The sequence below is a fragment of the Ptychodera flava genome, chromosome 12 (assembly GCF_041260155.1).
Source record: "Ptychodera flava strain L36383 chromosome 12, AS_Pfla_20210202, whole genome shotgun sequence".
NCBI classification, from domain to species: domain Eukaryota; kingdom Metazoa; phylum Hemichordata; class Enteropneusta; family Ptychoderidae; genus Ptychodera; species Ptychodera flava.
The window spans coordinates 31445257-31471552 of record NC_091939.1 but is presented as its reverse complement, the minus strand read 5'-3'; the positions used below and the strand labels follow the sequence as shown (position 1 = coordinate 31471552).

The window sequence follows — 26296 nt, the reverse complement described above, 5'->3', positions numbered from 1 at the left end:
ACTCCCCAATGGTCCACCCCTTGCCGGCTAAAGGCCTCCCACCACAGCCCTGCTGACCGCCATAGGCAAAACCAACCACTGGTTGCAACGCGCAGTTTCTCCACCGAAAACTCGTTTTTTTTCACCCAAAATCGTGATCGATCTCCTATTTTGAGCACGCTCAACTTGTCTAGATGCACGATGAGCTAAGCTGTGCTTTTGAACTTACACAAAGCCCACTGTCATCTCTCTATGCGATGGGACCATATCCGTATCAGATGCGCCATATAGTAAATCTCGGTCTTTCACGATAAGCCTCCCACGCACGGTGCACAATAGACAAAACTGCTGATTGCAGCGCGCAGTTTCTTTTCCAAAAACAGCCAATTTTTAATTTATAATCGTGATCGATCCTAGTTTTCGAGCACGCTCATTTTGTTTAGATACACAATGTGCTAAGCTGCGTTTTTTAGACTTGTGCAAAGTTCGCATTTCTCTCTCTGTGCGAGGGGACCATTTCGCGTCCGCCATTTTGAATCTTGTTCGATAGCCAGTAACACTGCCCTGCTCCGCAGAGCTAGCTTTAGAATGGGATGTTGAATTGTGAAATAGGATTTGGAAGTGCATGATGTGTTGTCAAATGAAATTGGGAAGAGCATGTTGAGTTGTAAAATAGGATTTGGAAGTGCATGATGTGTTGTCAAATGAAATTGGGAAGAGCATGTTGAGTTGTAAAATAGGATTTGGAAGTGCATGATGTGTTGTCAAATGAAATTGGGAAGAGCATGTTGAGTTGTAAAATAGGATTTGGAAGTGCATGATGTGTTGTCAAATGAAATTGGGAAGAGCATGTTGAGTTGTAAAATAGGATTTGGAAGTGCATGATGTGTTGTCAAATGAAATTGGGAAGAGCATGTTGAGTTGTAAAATAGGATTTGGAAGTGCATGATGTGTTGTCAAATGAAATTGGGAAGAGCATGTTGAGTTGTAAAATAGGATTTGGAAGTGCATGTGTGTTGTAATAAATTGGGAAGGCATGTTGAGTTGTAAAATAGGATTTGGAATGCATGTTGTGTTGTGAAATAGCATGTTGAGTTGTAAAATAGGATTTGGAATGGCATGTTGTGTTGTAAATAGCATGTTGAGTTGTAAAATAGAATTCGGAAGTGCATGTTGTGTTGTGAAATAGCATGTTGAATTGTAAAATAGATTCGGAATGGCATGTTGTGTTGTAAAATCAAAGTAGTAATTTTGGCATGGATTGGACACCATACTCTAATAATGTACATGTACTTTCATAACATTTAATGGAATGGTTTTTCTGATACCTTGTAGCTTGATGATCAACAAGCTATAGTGGGTCAAAGGAACACATTTTGTCAAATGAATCTGTGAGGGCGCTATGTTTGGAACTGAGAGTATCAATTTTGTGATCATGACACTGCATTATACCGTTACACTGTCACTCTACAAAACAGGGAGTGACTGTGATTTATACAATCACCGGTCTATGGATTTTGCTGCACTGTGAATGTTGATGGGTGGCTTCAATATTTATTGCTACATGACTGCTATTGTTGGAAAGAAATGTAAAGCATTGGAGTACCTATTAGCTATCTCCACTGTTTTGATCAACCGTTAGGTCAAATGAGTGTCATTGGCATTTATAACATCCAAAATCTACCTGTCATGGTTGGGGATGAGCAAGATATGCTAATCCTCGATGGTGACACATGATGTACTCAGTGCTTACGAAATACATAATGTACATGATATGCACATACCGGTACATGAGTGCAATTTTTATGATTGTTATTGGACTTCACGCCTCGATAGATTTTCTGTGATAGACCTATGTCAATGACAAACTAGTGTTCCATCAACAAAACTGAGTATTACACTGCTGATGGGAAAAACAAGCTGACTGCTCATACTGAAAAAATGGGAAATTAATTTGAAGAAAATCCACCAGGCCCCAATGCAATACTGAGCTGATATTCAACTACAGTAACTGTATGATGAGGTAAATGAGGCCAAGCTCTATTGTGTCATGTAGCTTTCATTGTTACTGAGCTCCAATAAATAGCATTAAAATAATCATAAAATCAAACTGAAAAAATACGTCAGCAACTATTATCAGAATTGTAAAGATATAACTTTCAAGTTACATGTAATATGTGAAGTAGTACTATTTTTATGATATGCTTGATAATGTACTCTGTATTACACCTGTTTTCTTACCATTTCAAAACTCAACACTGGCAGTTTCAAAGTGTTACTGTACAAAAGGGAAGACACATCCATTACACAGAAATAAAGATAATCTCATAAACATATAAGAGTTGCATTGAAGGAAGAAAACATGCACCTCAGGGACAGATATTTGTACTCTCAAACTTTTACTATATTCTTTTGGTCGACCATATTGAAACTATAATGGAATAAATTGAGTTTTAACTGGGTTTATATATTTTTGTGAAAATCGGGAATGTTATTTTCCCCATGAAGATAACACAGGGATGGTGGCCATTTTGAATGTCAACTATCGGTCAATATTGAGTGATTTGTTGCGTTATATATAGTACCTAAATTTGCATGGCGATGCCCAACTTGTTACTCTTGATTTGGAAAGAGAATGGACGAAAGTTTGCTTGAGTAAAGTTTGAGCAAACATTTAAGTCTTCCATTTTTGAGGTGCTAACTACCTAAAATTTATGCTTTTAAAAAAAATCATTTCCATAGACATCAAAGGAAATTCTGTCACTTGTGTCCAGCATTGCCCATCATTGACTTTCATTTGGGTGGCCAAGTTGAAACAATGTATCAACCAATACAGTGTATTGTTGTTCCATAAGTAAACATGGCTGACACACCTCTTTCTCCCATATATGGATATATGCAAATTTGCAGCTTCTTTGATTCGGATGTAAATGATTGCCTTTCAAATTTCCTATTGGAAAAAAAAGAAAACAACGTCAGAGAACAGCTCATTACTGAAAGTCAAGATAAACTGATGAAATTTGACCATGGAAATATACTACGAACTGAATCTTACATTTCATTCTAAGTTCTGACTTTCATCATACCATTATAACCAATATCAAAGCTATAAAGAATAGCAATGTCTATGACTTAGATAGAGTACAGTACCAATGATAAACATGCACACAAATGCAATTCTTTGTAGGCAGAGCAAAGTCCATATATCTTTCTTTCATGAATTTGACTTTGTTTGTGTACCGTCTATTTACTGTCTGTTCTGTGCTGTTTTGTGTCTATGTTTACAACTATTGTCTTACAAATTTTGACCTAGTGTTATTGGATTATGGATTGGTATGATTGCGATTATTTTAGCCAACTGATGTCTGTTGATTCACAGCAACAACACAGAGTGAAGGAGTGCTGAATCCCCATTTGTAGGGAATCAGCTTTTTTTATCCAAATTCCACCTACTTTATCTATGAAATATAATTTTAATAGTGCAGTGAAGTACTGCATTCTATTTTCTAACCCATAAATAATAAATCTGCTATCTATTTTGAAAGCAGCTGTATTTGTATAGGTATGCCTGCTTGCTTAAAAACGTGAACAAGTTAATGAGCAGCCAGGGCAAACATTTCCCAGAGCTCAAAGAATGCTAAAACAGGCCTTTTCTGGATGAGTTTTTGAAATTGCTCTAACATCATTCACAAAACTCTATGAGTATATATGAATAAACAAGGTACACTGAATTTCCATCTGTGTACAAGTGGACTTCTTATATCCCTATAGTCTCTCTTTGAGATCCGTCTTGACAAGATGTGGATAGGGAACTGTTTGAGAAAGCAGGTATCTAATTTGTGTCATCCCATACTGCTTCATATCCATAAACCCCCTGTTTTTAAGCCGCTACAAAACTTTGCAAAAATTTACACATAACTCACCTGAATAGATCTGCCTTTGGTTTCGATGGGGAGTGTAATGGACAGAATGGAGGCCAGTAGACATACACCAGCATATAGGATCATTGCAGATCTGATTGAATATGTCAGTAAAACCTGCAACAGGAAAGAATAATACCATGAGATGTTCACTGGTACATGAAATAAAATTCAATATGTATTCATCAGAACAACGGTTGGTATTCAGAATTAAAACTGAGTGTACCTGCTCAAATTTGCTGTTGGAGGCAAGAATGGCAGAAGACTATTTGTAGCTGTTTAACATTTGCAGAAGACCATACTGTTTTATCTGGATGTAAGTCGATTTGCTTTAAACCATAGACCTTCGATGGTTTGTGCTTTAACAATGAAAGACAAGATGCTTCTACAAGTATAGCTTTTCAGTCATGGTATACAAATGTGTATAATGGCAAAAAATAAAATGTGCAGTTTTAAGACTGTTTTTCGGTAAATGTTAGGTAATTTGTTTCGCTAGTTCCAAAATTAGCGCGATGACTCCTGATATTATGCTTGATTTGTGAGAGAATGGCCACGTTGAAAGTTTCATTGAGACAACTTTGAGCCAAAGGTAACCCTTTGAACCCGGCTTGGACATAATATATAAATGTCCAATAATGTCATAGAGTACCAGGGGGTCAGGGTGTAAGGGTTAAAGTCTTTACTTTCAAAGCACATGGTACTTCAAGTTTCCTTAGTGCTACAGCTAAGCAATGCACTACATCTAATGACAGTATACCATGAGATTTTGACCAGTTCATGACACAATGTGCGCAAGCAATAGCCAGTGCATATATAGAGTGAACTGGTCACATTCAAGTGGTGTGACCATTGCTGAGATGGTTTACTGCTATATTAGACCGTAATATTAAATTGAAATTCTGGAAGGAAACTTTAAAAAGGTAAAAAAATTTTCTCCAGCTGATAGCTTACGCCTGTTCAAACTGTGCTATATTGCAAATATAGCAGAGATATTTTCAAGTCTTGACCAATCAGATTACAGTATTTGCCCCATCAATATACTGGTATGATATAATTGTGCTTTGGATGTAATAACCAAAAGTAAAATTCCAACTGACCTGAGCAACAAATGGCGTAATCATTGCACCAACCCGAGCAATTGCACTGCCTGAACCAAGTCCTAATGCTCGAACTGTAGTTGGATAAACCTCCACTGTGTAGAGATATACTATATTGAAAATACCACTGGTACACGCCCTCACAGCAAACACAGTTATTGTGAGTACCAACCTGAATATGAAGAACACAGTATTTCTGGTAAAAAGAGCATTTTAGGGCAGAATGAATAGAATTAACAGTTATTGAAAGTGCTCAGGACCAACTTGTTCAAAATGACATTTTTCTGTGTATAGTGAGTGACTACACATTGGAACTATATACGGTACTACAAATTTCTATCAGATTTATTCATTATTCATTTTTAAAAGATTTGACAGTGTTGAACAAACAAACAATTTAAATACACAATGTCATGTATATTGTGCACTGACAAAAATTTCATGCTTTTAAAATAGGCAATAAAAAGTCAGACGCTCTTTTCTACACTGCAATGGAAAATACCCTCTGATTACAACCTGTAGATTTTTCCAGCTGGATGTGCCAGCAAGAGCTTCAAGTGGCAACTACCACCAGTTGTACAACATTCTAGTAATCTTAATATACACCTCCTTTGTGAATTTAACCACTTGTCACCAGAGCATACATTGAGCAAATTCTAACAAATTGAAGTTGAAAGATTAAACTCAACCTAAAAAATGCATGGAAAAAATTCCGATTGTATAAGCATACCTTGTAGAGCAAACAAGGATTAATCCATTGCCGATTGCTGAGACTACAAAGTACAGGCATAGTAGTCTGGTACGACCTATAACGTCTGGCAGTATCATATTTATTGGTATTGCTGTTAAGAGAAATAAATGATATTTTCATCACCATTGTCAAACAAAATGTCACTTCAAGGACTAGATGTATCTACCTCCATACACATATGTGTATCTTTCTCTGTCCCTCACCAAACATGTATATATCTATACTCATTTTTCAAATATAACTTTCTGAAGGCACAAAATGTGTAAATCGTATATTAAGGTGATCACGAGAGATAAATTGAAAAATCTACATCATTGACAAAAGAAATATACTGTATGGCATTATACTGTGCTTGTATTCATGCAAAATGTCACCTTTACCATTATTGCTAGGTCAAGGGTCAGATTTACCATGACATTATTTTATGCTGGACATGTGGACCTAGACTCTTTCACAGCCCCTCACCGGTGCCGCTGGCTACCCTCAGACCATATACTGCCCTCAGCAAGCCAGTGAACCAAGTTCTGCTATGCTATAGTCTGGCTGGCTCCTTGAGCCTTGCTTGCTTGAGAGACCGTTGAGGGTGCATCACTATATGGTTAAGAATAGAAGCTGCTTAGCGAACGAGAGACTGTGAGAGAGTCTAATGTAGACCATGATCAACACTTTCACATGATGGATTTTACCTGTATGCATTTCTTGTAACTGATATGAAAATTATCTATGGGTATACCGTTCAATTTGTAAAATTGCAGACAGGGTAATTTTGAAATCTCAACTGACTTAAATACTGAAAGAAATGCTTTTTAGTCTAAGCCTGTTAAGTGACAAGGTTTTCACAAAATTATGCATATTATTAATATCTTTAAGGATCATCATTTTTACATTTGATGCCACGTCCACAAAATGTTTACTACAAATCTCTCTTACCTAATAATTCACCTAAAGTTGTGAAAATCAGTGTTAGATAATCACTTTTGGTCAACAGCTGGCAATAACACACATCCTCTGACAAGCTGTCCTGGTTCCATTTCTCCATGGCACCACACACACTGTCAAACTCCAGGATCTCCGAGCTGATAAGCACCAGGCCATAGTAACCAAAAGCTGCACTGAACCAAAGATACCACAGCTGTAGGTGGTCCTGAGGTAGTCTGATGTAAAGAGATCTTGGATTTTTCCTCGGGGAACCTGAAGATAAGACAACAATGGGATGTGATAGTCTTGGTAAATTGTCAATTGAAAATGAATCCATGAATGACCCAAAAATGCTGTTTTAAAAACAACTATCACTTTTAATGAAACAAAGTTTCCCAAGAGCTAGCTGTATCTACCTAAAAGCGTGACGGTATGCCAAGATTTACTGAATCAGATGGAAACAGCATATAGTCTGGTCACAGATGTCTTCTAGGAACATACAAAATGTCTATTATCCCTTTTCTGAACAAAAAATGTACACTGTTTGGCATTGCATTGTACATTGACATCACATAGCATGGGTCATATCTTAAAAATCTTACAATAAAAGGAAACCACACTTGTATATACAACAACCAATAGAGTGGATATCATAGATGGGGTCACACATACGACAGTCAGCATGGGAGATTGGGAAGAAAATCAAATCTATTGCAAAGATATACAACTTTGGCGACATTGCAAAATGAAATTTATTATACTCCCAACCAATACTTAGTAAACACTAATTGTTGGTATATTGACTCAAATAAAAGCATTTTCAAAGTGTTAGGCTGTGGAAAATTGTTTTTAAAGTTCAGCACAAGAGTTATGGTGATAAACTTTAAAGTGCAGTGGTCGTCGCGCTGCGCGTGCGTGATTTTTGTTGATAAACATACATTTTTGTAAACATAAGTCTTCTCAACTTCAATAGGAGTGAGATGGGAGCAGTCCCCCACTTTGTTAAGGCCTTTGTAAGACTCAACATCATGCAATAGTAAAATATTAAGATCGGAAACGAACTTCAGTGGTGTATTTCTATCTATAAACTCGTGTAGAGCTACGAACATTGAGACACTACACTCAGCACATTATGTCGCTGAGTTTACTGCACGCAGACACAGTGAACAAAAAGCTTTGATCGCGCGCGATCACGCTTGTTGTACACAATGCTATGTACAGTACAGTGAAAATACATAACTAAAATGATCAACATTGCCTATATATGTAGACCAGCAACAAGCACAATGCCTAACACAAAAATTACACTAAAGACCATGATCGGCAAGCCAGAGCAGGACACGTGAGATGTTGTTGGGAGACGGTCACCGCGTTGACGTACACGGATATAGAGAATCCGGTCCCACAACGTACCGGCCCGCTACGACTTGGCCCACAACCAACTATTGATCACCATATGTCTTACTTCTCCTAGTATTATGTGGTAAGAAATAGTAAAATGACAGGAAACAATAAACAAATCGAGCGGGTTTTCGCGGCATTTGGCAGGGAAATTGCACGGCTACACCATGCATAGACGTATCGAGAGATCCTGTGCCCCGGTCCTGTGCACGGTCGGTCATGGCAGTGATCCAACCACTAGCTGGTGTAGGCCTACCGGTGCTGGGCAAACTTCGTTGTTGTACCTCCTGATTGCCGGGTAGGTCTGAATCCTCTTTCAAGTGAGATAACCCCCACATAACAAGAAGACCTATGAAAGGTCCTTCGCTTGACTTGATACCTGTACTCGGAATTCTCGTTTGCACCCCCAAACGGGGTAAACTTTGTAGTTGAGTTGGATTCTCCACAGCCGAGTGTAGCGCGTCATATACCCGGTTTGACACGGACGTTCATACAGACCACGGAACGGAACAGATGCAGAGATGTTTCTTGCTGCAGCGGGCATTGCTCTGCGAGCTGTAGATTTCTGTAGTTTGGGTTGTTGTCTTAAATGTACTCCTGTCGGGCCTCTTGAAATGAAAGCTCTCGTCCTTGCTAGCGATGTCGAAAACTAGAGCCCGGTCGTTGATAGTCTGTTGGCGTATACATGCGTACGTCTAGCTCTATGGCTCGAGCGATAACAGTAGCCGAGCCCCATTCAACTGATTCAAGAATTAAATCATGAGCAAATGTGATCTCATCCAGCGTGCAATCATTGTTCAATATTCAGCAGATATTTAACTTAGATTAATTGACCTTTTATTGCGTGTTACATTTGGATAGTTGGTATGCTTGTGACAGATCAGCCGCCATTTTAACAAGCGGCAATATCGCAAACATTACAATCAACCCGTAACATGTGCGGCGTTCTTGGATTTGTTTACAACAGAGGGGGACCCCTCAGGAGGATGCGCAGCGCGACGACCACTGCGCTTTAACTACACTCTGTATATGTACCTCCTTTGATTTGACCAGTTCTCCAGGTGGCATTTGAATGCCATTTGTTCTGGCAATCTTTTCCAGAGTTTCCAGAGCTTTTTCTTGTTTTCCAGCAGCTATGTTATATCTGACTGACTCAGGCACATACTGTAATTGAAGTAAAGAAAACGTTTTATTAATACATGTATGTATATCTACGTATGACAACCAGGTAAAAGTGTTCACAAAATTTATGTAAGCTAATCTTAAACCTACATGCTCCACCATACTTTCATTCATGGACACAAAACTTGTATTTCTTGGAAAGAAAGGTGTTACACAGAGGAAGAATATGACTTGGATACTGCAAGTATTTTCATTCATTTGTTTTGACATTGAAGCAGGCAAATTTTATTTTTCTGAGGTTCATAAAATTGTCATTGAACTGTCATTGATAAAACCTTTTCATTTTATAATCCTTCATTTTCAAGAGTAAGTGCAGCATATGATGATGAAACACTATTTCTGTCAGTTGTAAAGCAGATACACTTGAGATCAAGCTCTTTATAGTATATCTCTATATTATATGAAATGCAAGTAAGACCAGTTTGCAGTTATTCAGTGATTTGGTTAAAGGTAATTCACACCTCAAAAGTGAATTACTAATACTTTTGCTTAAACTTTCCTAAAGAAATATTTTCAACCATTCTAGTACCAAATCAAGAATAAAATTTGGACAGTCAGGTTGCAAAGTTTGACATAGAGAAACAAATAACCTGATATTTATTGATTTTTGAAATTCAAAATATCCACTATCCTTATATTAATTCTATGGGGAAAAATAATTTTTTTGATTTTTCGAAAAACTAAAAACTGAGACGGCAAACCTTTTTCTTGCTCCAAGACTTTTAAAATGACCACCGACAAGTGTTCGATCAGACAAGGATTATAAAAATTTGAGAGTCCCAATATCTGTCCCTGAGGTGTATTCTACCTTAATACATCAAAAATAATGTTGAGTTTCAGGAGTTTTGTTTTGATCAATATTACATTTGGAGAGGAATGAGTTCAGTGCCGACTTTATCAGCTAGCTGACAGATCATGAAGAAATCTTGTGTTTTAAAATTCTATACGAAGAATGAAAAGCAAAATTACCAAGAATGACAGAAGTGAGATTGTCAATGGTACTGCAGAAATCCCGACCAGATACCTCCATCCAAGTGATGGAATGATTAGGTATGCCATGAACACTTCAAAACATGTCCCTAATGCCCAAAACACCTGAAACACAAAAAGATGATTATTTCTTAGAGTTCCATCAAAATAAGAGATTCAAGTTTATGTGATATATTTCAGTCCAAAGTAAAAAGTTAACAATGTAAGAATTAGTTAAGCTTCCATTGAAATGTAAACAGAAATTGATTGAATAAATCAGGTTTACAAAACAAAACTCTTTTAGATTTTTTTTGTCAATTAAAGCTGAAATTTTTGATAATTTTAGTTTTTTGTTCCATCAAACAAAAACATTTCTTACTCTTTTTCCTAAAATATGTTGCAATACAAAGTAAAAACCTCTACAATATCACACATTGCTAACTATTTACAATTTTTAGTTGAGAAATGAATTCTAGTCAAAAACCAGTCACCAACACAATAACACCGAACATTAACCATTACGCACGTAAACGTTGTGTTGACATTAAGTCAAATCATCATTCTTTTCAACATGATTTCAGCATTGGAATAGAATATATTTCACTCACAGAACCTAAATGCTGGAAAATACATGTACTGACTTTAATATTGCTTATGAAGCTTACAGTACATCAATTTTGCACCTAATACAAAAGCTACACATTGCACTGTGCAGTGATGTACAATTATGATTACCTTACCTGAAATGATCCTAATAACTTGGCTCTCTGCTTGGAAGGCAAAAATTCTGACAGGGCTGTAAATCTGTACATTAAAAAGATGCATATTATGAATATCACCTGATATGCTATTTTTTTAATTACACTTAATATGTGGCTGTCACATGTGTCTTATTTGAATTTTTCAAAAAGTGAGCAGTTAATAATTAATACACCACCAGTAAAATACCAACAGCTCTGGCTTATGGTGTATTGGTGTATATTTCACAGTCGCTGAGATATGGTATTAGCTGCATCTAACTCACAAGTCTTCCTGCAAGTGTGCAAAACTCATATGAAGACTTTTGAGTGAGACACAGCTTATAAGCACAGTGCAACAAGTGAGACAGAGATTCCCAGAAAGAATTAAACGGAAAAAAACAGGACCATGGGCGCACAGTAGGGAGATTACTGATGACGCAGTGATTTGCATACACTGGGCGAGAGTTTTTTAATTCTCACAGCATCGCTTTGACCTTATGATGAATTTGAATAATCATGATGGGCACTTTGTAACATATGCAAGATAGGGGTCAAATGGTCGTACAGGGAACACATTCTGAAACATATGCATTCTACGACAAAAAACGGAACATTTTTTCAGTCTATTTTTGACTCAAGTGAGTGTAGTCGCTATGTATTCACAGACATCATATGCAAGATTTGATGGCAATGAACGCCTGAAACATGGCAAAATTATGGTATTCTGGGACCAAAGACGGCACGTCCGATCAGTAGCGTGGCTTTTTTTCATTTGCATAGATTTACGATAATCCGGCTTTTATAGGGGAAGTTCCTGTTTAATCTCTTAGTAATTAAGTTCTATGGCAGATTGGATATGCGCATTAGTATTGAAATATGACAGTCTTTTTCTCAAATGTTGATTGACACCATTCCTGGTTTAAGTCACAACAACAACACTAAATTTGTCACTTTGGGTCAATCTTGACAGTTGTATATGCAGCATACTAGCCAGCATGCCCTCTCAGCAGATAATGATGTGCCACAACGTAAATGAATTGCCCTTTTGGTTATCACAAGTAAAGTCTGAAGCTGATGCAAAGATATTTCTACAGTTCCTAAAATTAACACAAAGTTTCCAGAAATACATGTTTGCTAGAGGGCGCACTGATGCTAGCCCGGTCTGCTTCCCGTTTTTTGAACACCAGGTACCATGGTACCAGATGTTCAGAATGGGTAAGCTCCTGCACAAAGGTTCAAGCTGACCTGATCCTCTTTGTCATTTTTGTCCTTGCTTCTTGGACCTGGTATTTTCGTTGAATGATACAAATTATTGAATTTGTTTTGACGTCATATTGTGAATTATACAATATACCCATTCGATGGCTACTATACACATATGTCTGATATCACATACGTGCCACAAATGTGTATTCATCAGGGAAATATTTCTTAAGGTCAAAGTTCACTCACCCCTGGGGAGCTCCACCTATACCAAATCCGACAAGAAACCGCAGAAAGAGCAGCCAAAAAAAAGTTGGACTTAAGGCTGTCATGTAACCATAGTAACATATCCAAACTGCTACAAGTATCAGTATCTGTAACAAGGAAAGATAGAAAACATGAAATTTAAATATGTCTCTTATTTAGTATTTGATTTTAAAGAACTATCTTTGCATGTTTTCTGTATAGTATTTTATTTTTATCACAATGTATTTGAAGGGTGCTATGATACTGAAATACATTTGCAATGCCAGGTAACAATTAGGAAAATGCTTGATGGCCAAATTAAGGGAAAATTTAGACAGTTGGGGAACACACTAGATAGTAGGAGAAGTTTCTTGATATCCTTTCAGATCTTCTCTATTTTGTTTTACTTTGATTTGCCAAGGAATCTTTAAGAAAAAGGACTGAGTAACCTGGTCATATTTTTCCCAGAGTCCATGATTGCTCGTATCCCCCCCCCCCATTTAACAAAGTCCCCTTGTACATAAATAAACACAAACACACCCCATGTCCCACTCTAAAAGAGATCTTTTGGTACTGAAAGTGGCATTACAATACTGTGATTGCTGACGATAATGTAACCTGACACAGTTCATTAAACCCACTTATTTAAAGATGTGCAAATTATTAGTGAAAAGACTGTCAACTACAGTTTACCCCAGATTACAAAACTTCCTTTAAACTTTGATGTATGAATGATAGTGTGATTGATCTGTCTACATGTAGGCTTGTAATACATTAAACATTTCCTACATGTAAGAGCAATAAACAGGAGGCAGTCTTTAATTTGATATTTGATCCACTTTGACCTTGTACCTAAAAACATCTAAATTTCCATAACTTCAATTTGCATAATTTATTATGGTCCCCTAAATCAGAAACAAATCCTCCCTTCCCAGTAGTTTTCAGCTTTCAAGCTGAGGCGGGCATCTCCCAATGTGAGAAAAACCTAGAAATGAGACCGTATTTGCTAGCTTACATGCCTCATACATAAATCAAAACACAAGAAATATCTACCATTCAGCATATAGAGACTGAAACTGAATTTCTATGCAGACAACATATATGTACCAGCGACTCTGCAGCACTACACTATCTTACACTAGAAGACCACATGTCCCAGTGGCTGTACATACTGGAAAACAGTGGGAGTACAAGAGAATTTACAAATATAGCTTTTGAAAGTGGTGTAAACCTACAATACTGCAATCCCAGAAAAATGGTATTAACCTGTAGTTTTCATCAAAAAGGTTAAGAGAAGTATTCAACTGGCAACAGATGGTCAGGGATTTAAACAGAGAATACAGAAATATATCATAGTTATAGCAGGGTAGAAAATAATATTTGCACACTAGCGGGTAAAATTTACAGCCACCTGCCTAATGCACTGGTGGAAATTATTTCAGTTTTTTTTCCCAAATGAGTAGCAATTTAAACATATGACAGACACAGACACAAGGACATGAGCATACATGTAGTGTTAGAAAGACACAAAAACAGACATAAACGTGCATCCAATTTTAAAACCTCTTAAACATAAACGTATATTATTTTGCAACTACTCTTTTCTTCCATGCTGCATTTTATATAAAACAGTGTAATAATTACAATGTGTATATTCCACCTCAGTTCATATCTCTACCCTTTGGGAATGTATCCATGGACATTAATATCGAGTCTCCCTGGTAACCATATGGCACCGCCTTGGTAAGTTATCACATGCAAATATTCCTGACTCACAAACTGGGCTTACTGAAATACACACAAAACAGTCATAGCATATGTTTCGTGTCACCGATGTTGTCTCTCTGTTAAGTAGAAGCCCTTGCTGCTTTTTAGAGAATGTTCTACAGCAAAGTCACACAGTACTGTATATTTCCCATAATTCATTGCGATTTGTATCCTCGGAGATACCTGAGTGAAGTCTACTATATCTCCCATGTGAAGACAAATTCACAGACTATTTATCAAATTTTGAAAACATACTTTTATGCACACCATTCTTCTCAATTCTCATTTTAAATAATTTGGAAAATTATGCATAATTGAGAGAGGAGATAGCATTTTTGTGAAATTTGCCAAAGATTGTGTCCTTCAGCCATACAGAATAATGTGATGGAAAGTAGGGAGACTAGTTGCACCTGTTTTATGAAACAAAAGGATATTGATTATTTGCAATGGAAGTGACAAAAGAAATTTGAATGCTAAGTTTTCTCAGAGAATGACCCCTTCAGTTCGTCATAACTTGCTGCCTAAAAAGTATGGCATTTGTAGTACCTGCATGCAGAATATGACTTTTATGGTTGTTTAGTGGTTATTTTCGAACTTTCACTGAAACTTCTAAACGTACTTTTACTAGATATTATTTAAAAATTATTCTGATGCTTACATGCAGAACTGAAAAAGTTTTTAGAAAAGTAACCTTCAAGGATACAAATCAAAGAGTATTGTGGGTAATTTATTGTACTGTGAGTCAGTCTGATCACTTTCCACCAGGGAATCTGATATCTGAGGGACAATATATATTTTAACCCTTTTCCTGCCAAGTCGGTGAAAATCCGCTTGAAATTCGGTGTAGCCAGAATCTAAGCACTGGTGACCGTTATTCTCCCAACCCGGTGGAAATCGGCCCTTTTTGGGTACCCCCTTTCCTGCCAAGTCGACGGCACTACGTTTTGCTATCCCCTGTGCGTTTAGGGGTCATCTGAGGAGAGGTTTTCTGACAAGGAACGCCTTTTCCCCTCGAAATGGGTTCGCAGGGAGTCGATAGACAGGGAAAGGTGCAGAAACCTGTCCGCCAGTCCCCCACACCCGAGGGAGGCTGGTTTTTTTTTACCGCTTTATAGCGGACTTGGCAGGATAGCATGGTGACGTTTTCTGGCGGAGTTGGACGTACTTGGCTGCCTGGCACTATAGAGATTGCTGCCGAACTTGACCAACTCGGCAATGCTAATCTAGAGGCTACCTCTTGTAAACGACTTGGCAGATATGCCGATGGTGCGAGACGAAAGTCACTTATTCAGTTGTGCGTGACTGAAAATGAGAACGTATTTTTGACGGGATGGCTCGACTTGTTCCTCCGATGGAACGGATATGAACGACTCGGAAATACCATTACAAACTGGTGTCCGACGTACTAAGCTGGGCTTCAGCTCTGCAAGTTCAAGCCAGGCAACGTCCTTCACCGCCTTGGCCGTGCCATTCAATGGACGTAGCTTTGGATTTTTTATTTATTCCATCGTCCGAAGTATTGGCTCTGGTTTGCAGGCAAACGTATCCTCTTGCCGACGCATTGGTAACTACGTACGCTGTTTGCGTACAGAGAATTCATAAGGTCAATAAGGTCAATGTTAGTCTGCTACGGGGATAACGCCTGCATTTAGCAGGGACTGCTTTTGTTATGCAAACCAGCTAGCAGTACAATATGGCTGCCAGGCATGTGGACACGTCGATGGCTAGAACAATGGAAGCATATTGCGTTGCACCCGTGCATCGCAAAAGTGAACTGAAGACTTGGGTGTAGTGACTGGTTATCACTGGTTAGCTGCAGCCCAAGCCATGTCGGTACAAACCCGTACCTGACTGAGGACCACTCGATTAAGTCAGTAATGAACGGTAACACTCGTAAGCCAACTCCCAACTGAGCTGGCTAAACTACGTGGAGCTGTGCTTCAATGGCTCAGCCATGTCGTTAATACAACGGCAAAAACGTAGTTTTCGTGCTACACTGCCAAGTCGTTTAAGGTACGTATTCAATTGACCCTACCCTGGGGAAACAGGACAGGTTTGACGGTGCTTCTGCACCCCTAGCACGACCCTCAGGGTCTCTGACTAACAGACGAGTGAGGTGATGTTTGTGCCTAGCGGACGTGCGTAATACTGAAGGAGTTTATTTCCGAAAAAATAAACATAAACGGCAATAAAATGACGCACTCCCAGGGGCAAACAAAGCCGGTGACCTCAATTTTTTTCTGCAGCAACCCTTGAGCTCCTTCCCCTGTCTACGGGCATGTAGAAATTATCGAAGTCTAACACGTATAAGTACGGCTAAAACTACCCTGAAAATGGGCGATTTCTGCCAAAATGCCTGGCAGGATAACATGCAGGAGAGCCAATCTTTTACAGGCACATATTATGGGGCGTTTTTCTACTGACTTGGCAAAATAACGGACAAGGGCGCTCGGCAGGAAAGTGTTAATGATGATCATTGGTGGTGGTGGGGTGAAGGGGGTCAGGATAATATGTGTAATTTTTTTCCATGTCAAAAAATTGCAAAAATTTTTTTTACTGAATTTGCATAAATTTTTCTCAAATTTACACAAATTTTTTTGGCCACGCTTCATAGAAAACATTTTGTCTATCATAAACTTGCATAGTTACAAAGCCTATTTAGCCAATTTTTAATACTCCACAAAACGTTTTTGCCCAACTTGACCCTAACCATTCCCCTCCTATAGATTAAATGGTTAATCCCTCGTCAATTTCTCTCTAGAGCTGAATTTCAATTACACTTTGACTGATTGCTGCAATAAAAGCCCTCTTTATTTGAAATCTTTTGCAATACTAGTGTCACGCCATACAATTACCACACACCATTGTTATACACTTGCTATATGCAACATCTCATACTTTTTGAAGTCCAAACCACTGAAACATCAATGAACCATAATTAACTGTCACTTTGAGTGCACATCTTTTAACGAGACAAAAACATCCCCTTTTGCACTTTTAGGGATAAGTGGACAAACAGATGGTCTCATCTCCTTTACAGTAATAGTAAACAGTTACTAAAAGCCAATGTGCAACAAATACGCCACACTTCCAATGACTGCTCTCTCATGATATAAAATATACCTACAGTGTACTATTATGTTTTTAAGAATACCTAACAGTGTGCCTTCTAAATGTAAGTATCATAGTGTACATTAATCCGATAATAAAATAATAAAATACCCAGCATATCTTGCTTTAAGCTAGGTACACCAGTATCACGTTGATCATGAAGATAATACTTTCTTCATACGTCTGGTATGAATTATTCATAAACATTGTGGAACAAAAGTTATTTTGTCCATGGATTGCAGACTTGAAGCAACAAATAAATTTATTTTGTTGTGGAAATTTCCAGCATTGCTGTATGTAGATTGTATACCTAAAATTTTCACTCAACATATATAGCTTGATGAGGAAATGCGTACTGGAAGACTATGCATACTGTTACAATTACAGCATGTACCGAGTTGTTTTGTAGAAAATTACGCAGCAGATATTAATCTCACAGCTAAAACATAAAACAAAATGTAATTACTTTGACAGAATAAGTCCCATATGGTGAGCAATTTTTTCAATCTTATATCAAAGAGAGATCAGATTTGTCAATATTTTAGCATATGCTACTTTTTAGTTTCAAAATTGAAGCCAATTAATACACATAATAGCTGATGTGTCATCAATTTAACTGTCACATAGAGAACTGCTAAGTACAGTCACTGATAGGACACTGATACACCTTGCTGTTCAGGATGAAATCACGGTAGAACCCCAGTCATGTCAATCTATAGGTAAGAGTCACCATTGGCCTTTTGTACAGGTCTGTGCTGTGCATTGTGGATGTTTTAATATGTCCAACGGCCTGGTGCCTGATGCAAATGAATAATTATGAATTAAATAAATATAATTTTAATATCTGCTTGTAGTCATCTCTTTTTTAACACTGACCTCAAACAGGGTTTTGTGGTCTTGAGTTGTGACAAGTATGAATGTGGGTTTAGAGATTGAAAATCTCATCATGCAGATTGCCATTGGATAATACTCCACTGTACCGTACAATTGAAAGGGATTCTGAGGACACAATGGTATTTCATTCATATTATAAATTTATATTCCTGGACCAATGGCACATTTTCTCCACTGAATAAAGCACAAAATATGGTTGATTTTATAGAAAAATACATGAGTGTTGATGCTTTAAAGCAACCTTGATCGATTCTAGGTTTTGATTAACTTGTAATTCAAAAAGTTACATTAAAGAATATATTTTCATGTCTTCAGTTAAAAAAATAAATTTTAAATAACTAATATACTGTATAAAATCGTACTGCAGATTCAGTTTCAGGACAGTCACAATATAAAATAGTAATAAGTATGACAATTGCATGCTATCAAAGCAATAACAATCAGACATGAAATGGAAATAAGTGCCTGCATATTTCTCTAACTTATCAAAAGTAGTCATGGCGACTGTCTTCACATACTGCTCATTGTTAAAAAAAAAATTACATTTCAAAACCTGGAGTAACTAATATGTACTAGTACCCTCACTCAGAGCTGTTTGACAGCTGATAAATGATTTCATTTTGTGCACAAGGTGAGATCACACTAGGGTATTATATGATTCCTCATGTATACATGTCATGAACTGGTCAAAATCTCATGGTATACCGTCACTGTGCTTTATTGATATTATATCATAATAGTATTTTGAAATTCTGGCATGAAATATCAAAAAAAATTTTTGCTCTTGCCGAGAGCTTGCACTTGTGCCAACCGTGCTACACTGCAAATATACCACAATTCTTTTCACATCATGACCAATCAATTTGTTGTATTTGCACCATCAATATACTGGTATGATATAAATATTTATATTCAATTTTCAAATTTACTTGTTGATATCAGATAAATTCTATCCCTGATTAATCTGTCTGCTTCACCACATGAACCTTTGAATCCGTGTCAAAGATTTCATAAATTTCCATAAAGCTGAATCTTAATGAGAAATCAAATTACTGCATCAAGCATGCTCTCTGTACTAGTTTTTCAACAGCAGCTTGGGCTCCTTTGTCCAAGTTCATTTTTCACCATCAGGTCAAGTAGGTTAAAACTTTTGGGGCACAACATGTCCCATACATGTATGGTGCATTCTAACAAAAAACTGAGCATTAGATGGCCCCTGAGATACTGTAAAAATGATTTTTACAGACTAAAGCTTCTATAACACACTAAACCCAGAGGGTGAAAATACATTTGGTTTGGGCTCATTACCACTTTTTCTGACTTGGTAGATGGGGAAGTGATACTGTCTGGCAGGAAAGGGTTGAACTTAAACTTCATATTACCATCACTACATGATTAATGTGCTTGTATTTCACATCTCCCAAGTACAGCCCAGACTGTTATCTTTACCAGCTACAAAGAGTGATATCATAGATATACATAAATATGAAATATACAATTCAGCTGACCTTAAACTGACGACATGCTACCTAAACTGAGTCCATCCTTGAACATATTCTGTAAATATTTCACACATAATTTCAAAAAAATTTTACTTTGCATTCCAACAATGGAGATTCACCTTGAACTAACTGACAGCATCCTCACAGTGGCCATGGTAGCATATCTCAACATACATGGAAACTGTTTCAGTATTAACCAGTTATTTGGAAATGTCATCAATTACTTTCCTCTACTTTTAGACACTAAATGAAAGATAGCTTTTTATTATTCGACCATAATTTAGGTCAGTGGGTGTAACATATTGCTTTTGGAATCAAAGAAAAATCAAAGAGAATTTGACCTTTTTGATAGCAATATATTACCCGTAATTCAATTCATGCAGATTTTCAAAAATTGCTATTTTCATCAGAGCAATCAGCACAATAGGCAGATAATTAGACCATAATAACTGTTCATGTAATTTCACATGCTACTGCTAGGCAATGTCATGATGGTTCATATCCTGACCTAGAAAACACCTACTGCCACTTGTTGTGCCGTTAAAAACAGCTGGACTCTTACTTTGCTGCCAATCTGTATACTGGAATTAATATCCTATCCAAGTATTTAATTTCAACAAGAAATGTCATCTGTAGATTTTTCAATTACCAGTACTCTATCATAAAACAGGCATTTCTGGATTAGGTACCCATCACCCATTACCATGTAAGTTACATGTACAAAGCTGTGCTAGAGGGCACTGCATCATGTTCAAACATCAAACTAACAATTCTATTTTGAGTCTGATATTGAAAATATTTAACATACAGAAAACAGCAGTACAAGTTGGAAACACTGTAGAGTAACTCAAACAATAAGTTGGATCATGTAGTACAGTGCATTCTAGACAGTTTTTTACTATGATTTTAAAAAGTTGTCTTCTAAACAAACTGGTTGATAGAGTTAACCAGTTTTTAACTTTGATTTCAAAAAATTAGCAGTGAGAATAGGAGTGCAGATAAATTGGAAACTGTGATTTGAAATATTGTCCTTGTAAATTGTGCAGAATTAATGACACACAAAGGTCTGCAGAAACTCAGACATGCACTAGCATTTTCCAAGAGGTCACTAACCGAATTTACAGCAAGTGACAACAACAAATGAATTTCAAGTTTACAACAAAGAAGTGAAACATTGCCATAATACATTGTATTCAGATTATCAACATCACTCACTGTTGATTGATTTAAGCCAGTGATTAATTCTATATAAGAGAGGTGTTCCATACTGGGTATTCAAACATTCTGTAGGGAGTGGACCAATTGTATACACAGACCGCAAAATACTGAAAGATATGTTCCAGTTAAGATGGTAAATAAGGCCTTTTAAAGTTTCTAAAGCAACTGATAGAAATAATGAGTATACTTACAGGTCTCGTCCAAATCTGTCTGAGGCGTTCCGAACACAGGAGACCCAATCAACATTCCAACGAATACAACCTAGTGAAAACCAAGTCAATAGTAGTAATTTATGTCAGGTACGACTATGGGGGGCATGGTATGCAATATGCTGGATAATACAAATTTAATTTCCTGTGACTTTGATAATTTTGATTTTGCATTGATGTGATTGTGATTCATGAAATTATCCTAAAAAGAGAGAAGATACAGTCCACTTACAAGTTGTCACACAGTACTTATACAATTTTGCAGTCTATAAAGTGAGTCATAAAAGTCTCTGACAAATTTGACCATATTTTCAATATGGTGGCTTTCTACAGGTACAAAGCAGGTAAGAAGTTAGCGAGGATTGATTGACATTAGGCTGAACTTGCCCTTTATTTGTGAAAGATCTAATACCATGTAAATATCAAGCTCTGATACATGTATGTATAACTCATCATTCACTTCTTTTTCAGAGACTTACTGTGGTTATACAGGCAACTTGAAAGGACGATAGCTGCCAATGACATCGCAGAACAGGTGACAGGACGGCAAGAAGCATCATCTCACAGGCATCTGAAAACTGAAGCCAAGATATCATGAGAAATATGAACAATGCTGTAATTTATTGCTTTGCAATTTCTTTTGACAAACTAAAGTCAACAGACACCAGTAGAATCAACAGGTCTGAGAATGACTTTCACCAATGTTATTATCATTTTTAATTAATATTACATCAAAGAAGATGAACAAAGCTGTTTTCTTTCTTTGTAAACATTTATGTAATATCAAAATCCTTCAAATTCCTTTCTTCTTACTTTCCCTTCCAACCCCGCTATCTCCCACTCCTTCTCTAGGCTTTCTAGCTTTAGTATGTTGGGTTGAACAAATTTACAAATTCTTCGTCTTCCAAAATGATAAACATGATATAATTGTAGTTTTAAGTTTGGACAACACTGTTAAGAAACTGTGCATATTATTCAGAAAAGTGATTTATAAATGTGGAAATATCACGTTTTAAGAGGAGTATAATGTACAACAAAAATTTGATATTTACGCTAAAAGTGCCCATGATGAGGGTGAGAAAGATTTGAAATTTTCCAAATCCAATGTGCTCCACTGCATCTTCCACTGTAAATGTCACTTCACTGTCATTGCCGCCGTCCTTGTCAAATCTTCTATGACTTAAGACATTCCTTAAGTGCATAACGTTAACTTCTTCCTCATCCTCATTGCTACCTGTGAAAAGAAAACAAACATTATATACCCATGCTGGTTGTACAATTGCTTGATTCTTGACGAATCATTGGACAATTTTGGCAGCATTGACAGGCACAGTACCATAGCATTATTCCATATCTATTTTTAAAGTAAATCCTCTCAATACAAAAGCCATTATATGAAAATGCAATATTAATATTATTTTCAAATTGACTTGCAGCAGATTAATTATTCTACAATATTTTTTACCACTTTTGATATTTTTTAAATGCTATGCAGTTGACTGCGAACACACCTGCAGCCAGTGTTTCTCAGTGCTTTATATCAATTAATTTTATTTTTGCTGTTCCTTTACGACTGAACACACATTTTGGATTATATTTACATTGTACTGGAAACAGCTACATACATGCAATTACAGTAGTACTATCGAACAGCCTTGTCAATATTGAGTCTGTTGATAGAAAATGTCTGGCTGTATTTCTAATCTGACCTACGGATAACACCAGTTATTGTGTACGATTTGTTCTGAATAATTTGATGAAAGACAGTTCACTACCCAAGGATATTGATATTAAAGACAGTTCACTAACCATGGATGATGTATGTAATGAAACAGAGTGCAGCCAGGTGTGGCTAGTAACAGCTGCAGCAGAAATAATATACTCACAGCATCCAATATGTCACCATGGTGTACTGTATAGCAACATTTCTACCTCTCTTAAACATGCAATACTATGGTAGCTAATTTTTCTTCATCATGTGTCATTTGTGCAAACAAACTAACGTTTAACTTATATACTCTACATATTGCAAATGACAGCACAAACAACCTTAAAGTTTATACTGTATGACAGTACTTCATCGCACTACATTTAACAATATGTTGCACCCCATTAACATGCTACACACTATTCTACACTGTCATTACGCACTGTGTACATGAAGCATATCACTTATACATTATGGCACTGTATTACACTATACAGGTAGATGCTGTGATAACAGATAATGAAAACTGCTTAAGCTGAAACACTGTACAAGAAACAAAATCCAGTGATCATTTCAACAACCAAGCCTTTGAAAAAAAGAACAACAAACTTACGCTTGAAACGGATATCCATCTTAAGATAATCTTAGCTTGCAAACCTGACTATTAGCACTGGAAGAATGTGCCTTATTCTTAGGTACCGTCAATTACATGTACATAGTCTAATGAGATCAATACATGGCTTGAATTGCTGATATCAATAAAAGCTTGTACTAGCCAGAGTGGATTTCCATATGAACAAATGTTGATCAATCTGACTTGTTGAAACTATTGATCTTTTATAATTATTACAGCAGTATAGAAAACAAACCTGGCAAATTTTCTGGCTTAAATTTAATCTTTAAAATGTTATCAAAGAAAAGAGAAAATCATTTATATCAAGTAAGTGTAACTACTGGGAAATATCTCACGACATACTTGTAGACCCAGGAGGGTCTATGATCAAAAGTATAGTTCTACATAAATTTAGACCTACATGTAATAACTTTGAATGACTGAATGCAAAGGTGAAAATCTCAAACAAATACATTGGCAACAATCAGCAGATTACGGCGCGTATTCTCTATTGACCTGTGGGCCTGTTCAAAAGCAACTGTACAAATTATTACCAGCATTCTACAATCAATACATATCAACATTATTATATTTTACTCTGCAGATCTTTTTTCACTATCACAAATTTAAAAGTCTGGTCAAAATTCAGCTTCAAATTTGTAGCAACAATGACAGCTTCCGATCTGTTTCTCTGCTGATGTTATTATAACTCCCCTAAATATATCTTATTAAAGGTCAATGGGTTATCATTATTATTTCATTGCTATAATCTGCTGTTTCAATAACATCAGGATTTACATTACTTTTTTCAATTATACATGTATTGATATAAATCAAGTTCAGACTTGTCACAACTTGCTTACAATCATAAACATTTTGAAAGGCATCCATAATCTAACAATGATGACGATATTAGCCTTTGTGGTTACCACGGTAACTTGCTTTGTTGTTTCCCCTTCCATTGTTTCAACTGAATAGTGCTTGCAATTCAGATCACCCTGTGAACAATTATATCATTTAACATATCATTGTAAAATCATAGCACTTAATTAGTCCAGTAATTTGAGTTCATGTGCGGCATTCAATTCACTGGTTGATGAACCAGTATTGAGAGAAATGAGCTTTGCTAGAGACTCCATTGGGGTAACATTTGGTGCATTATTTTCAATTTTTTAAATTATTGTTTTTGTAAAATACAGGTTCTTGCCCTATACTAGACATGTTGTTGAGTTAAAGTTCCTTATACCAAACTTATCAATTACAGCTTGTATGCAGTATGTGTAACCGCTAAAATGTGACACTGGATTTTGGTCAAGACTAGAATTAACTTCTCAACAGTAACACTGCACTGCATTTGCTGGCCAAGGCTTACTTTCCAGGTGTTTTTGGATTGACAAAGAAGAACATTCACTTTTCTGGCATGGATGCAGAACAAAAACAAAGCACATGCCGCCATTTGTTCTATGGTTATACTTACTGTCAGCCAACCTTTCATAGGATAGACTCATCTTTTCGTCACTACTGTAGCTTCCGCTTCGAACAGATGTTCATGGATATTCAGTGTGGCATTGCCGTTTTGACCGTCCGCTTTGATCACTGGGTTACCATGGCAAACGACTTATCGGGGGTCTCACTACTTGTTATCAGGAGAATCTGGATACTGTTTGTTTTCTTGTGGTTACTAGATCATCGCTGAAGATCGCAAGAAAATAGACAGTGAGACAAAAATTCTGTAAATCATGAGCAGTTTACTGTCCACAGATACGTAGTTCTAAACTTCTCTTCAACCTACCTGCATTTTAGTCAGACTATTATACATCTATCATGGTGCAAATTTGGCACTGATCTGATAGATCTGAGGTGTAAAAGGATTTGATAGTTTGATCAATAATCTCACCAGCTGGATATCTAAGTTGGATTGCATAATTTGGCCTGGTTGGTCATATTGCATAGTATGGCCAAGTTGGTAATTGATATCTGTATACCTGTCTGAAAAACTGGCTTTATCAAGGATTGAACTAATCTCTTCACTGAACATGATGTATCAGTGGGTTGATAAGTGACAACCTGATCCAGTGGTGAGCGATGCTCTCTAAGTATACGATACATGTACACTTACACTTACATGTCCTGCTATCAAGGTCTTTCACAATTACTTTGGCAAATTGAATCCACACTAGATTTGCCACTCTAGTCTGGTTAAGGTACATGTAGTATGCGACTCGAAAGTGAAAGACTTAAACTTTTGTTCAAACTTTCCTCAAGGAATCTTTCAACCATTCTATTTCAAAATCAAGAATAAAAATCAGGGGGTCATCTTGGAAAATTTGGTATGAGAGAAACAAATTACCAATGATTTACCGATATTTGGAATTAAAATGGCTGCCATCCTTATGTTAACTCTATGAAAAAAATAAAATTTTCAATTTTCAAAAAACTAAGAGGTCAAAGTCTTTCTTACACCAAGAGCTTTAAAACTAGTCCCCACTAATGGTAGACCAGTAAAGAATCATAAAGTTTGAGAGTACGAATTTCTGTCCCTGAGGTGTAATTCTACCTTACAGTAACTACATGCACCAGTATAACTTTCATTTCTTGGATCAGTTTATGAACATTAGTAAGCACATCTATTCCAAGACATAAAAGTCATCGTTTACTTGATCAGTCACTCATTAGTAAGGAAGGACTTCAAAAGCCACTTCTGCATAACCTTGAAGCAACTACATTTTCAGTGAATTTGTTTCAAAACATAATATAATATTATATATCATTGATCACTTGCTCCCAAGATGCACTGCTCTTGTCTGTATTGCGCCTTCTTACTCAGTAGAGATGTTTGTGTTGGATTTCCCCAGACTGTATAGGGGT

At 36.7% G+C, this 26296-nt stretch overlaps 2 protein-coding genes across 3 annotated transcripts in view; one reads left to right on the top strand and one right to left on the bottom strand.

Moving 5' to 3' along the window:
- The window catches only part of LOC139145666 (sulfite oxidase-like), a 438941-nt gene that overhangs the window by 199236 nt on the left and 213409 nt on the right, over positions 1-26296 (top strand). The gene's annotated exons all lie outside the window — the stretch shown is intronic.
- LOC139146279 (synaptic vesicle 2-related protein-like) lies at positions 1462-25114 on the bottom strand. Its single transcript, XM_070717686.1, has 9 exons — positions 24906-25114; positions 22160-22341; positions 21587-21685; positions 21090-21159; positions 6678-6938; positions 5727-5838; positions 4997-5168; positions 3903-4016; positions 1462-2929 (listed from the first exon to the last, which is right to left on the bottom strand). Exons 1-9 carry the CDS (start codon positions 24934-24936, stop codon positions 2921-2923), a joined length of 1050 nt encoding a protein of 349 aa, XP_070573787.1. The 5' UTR covers positions 24937-25114; the 3' UTR covers positions 1462-2920.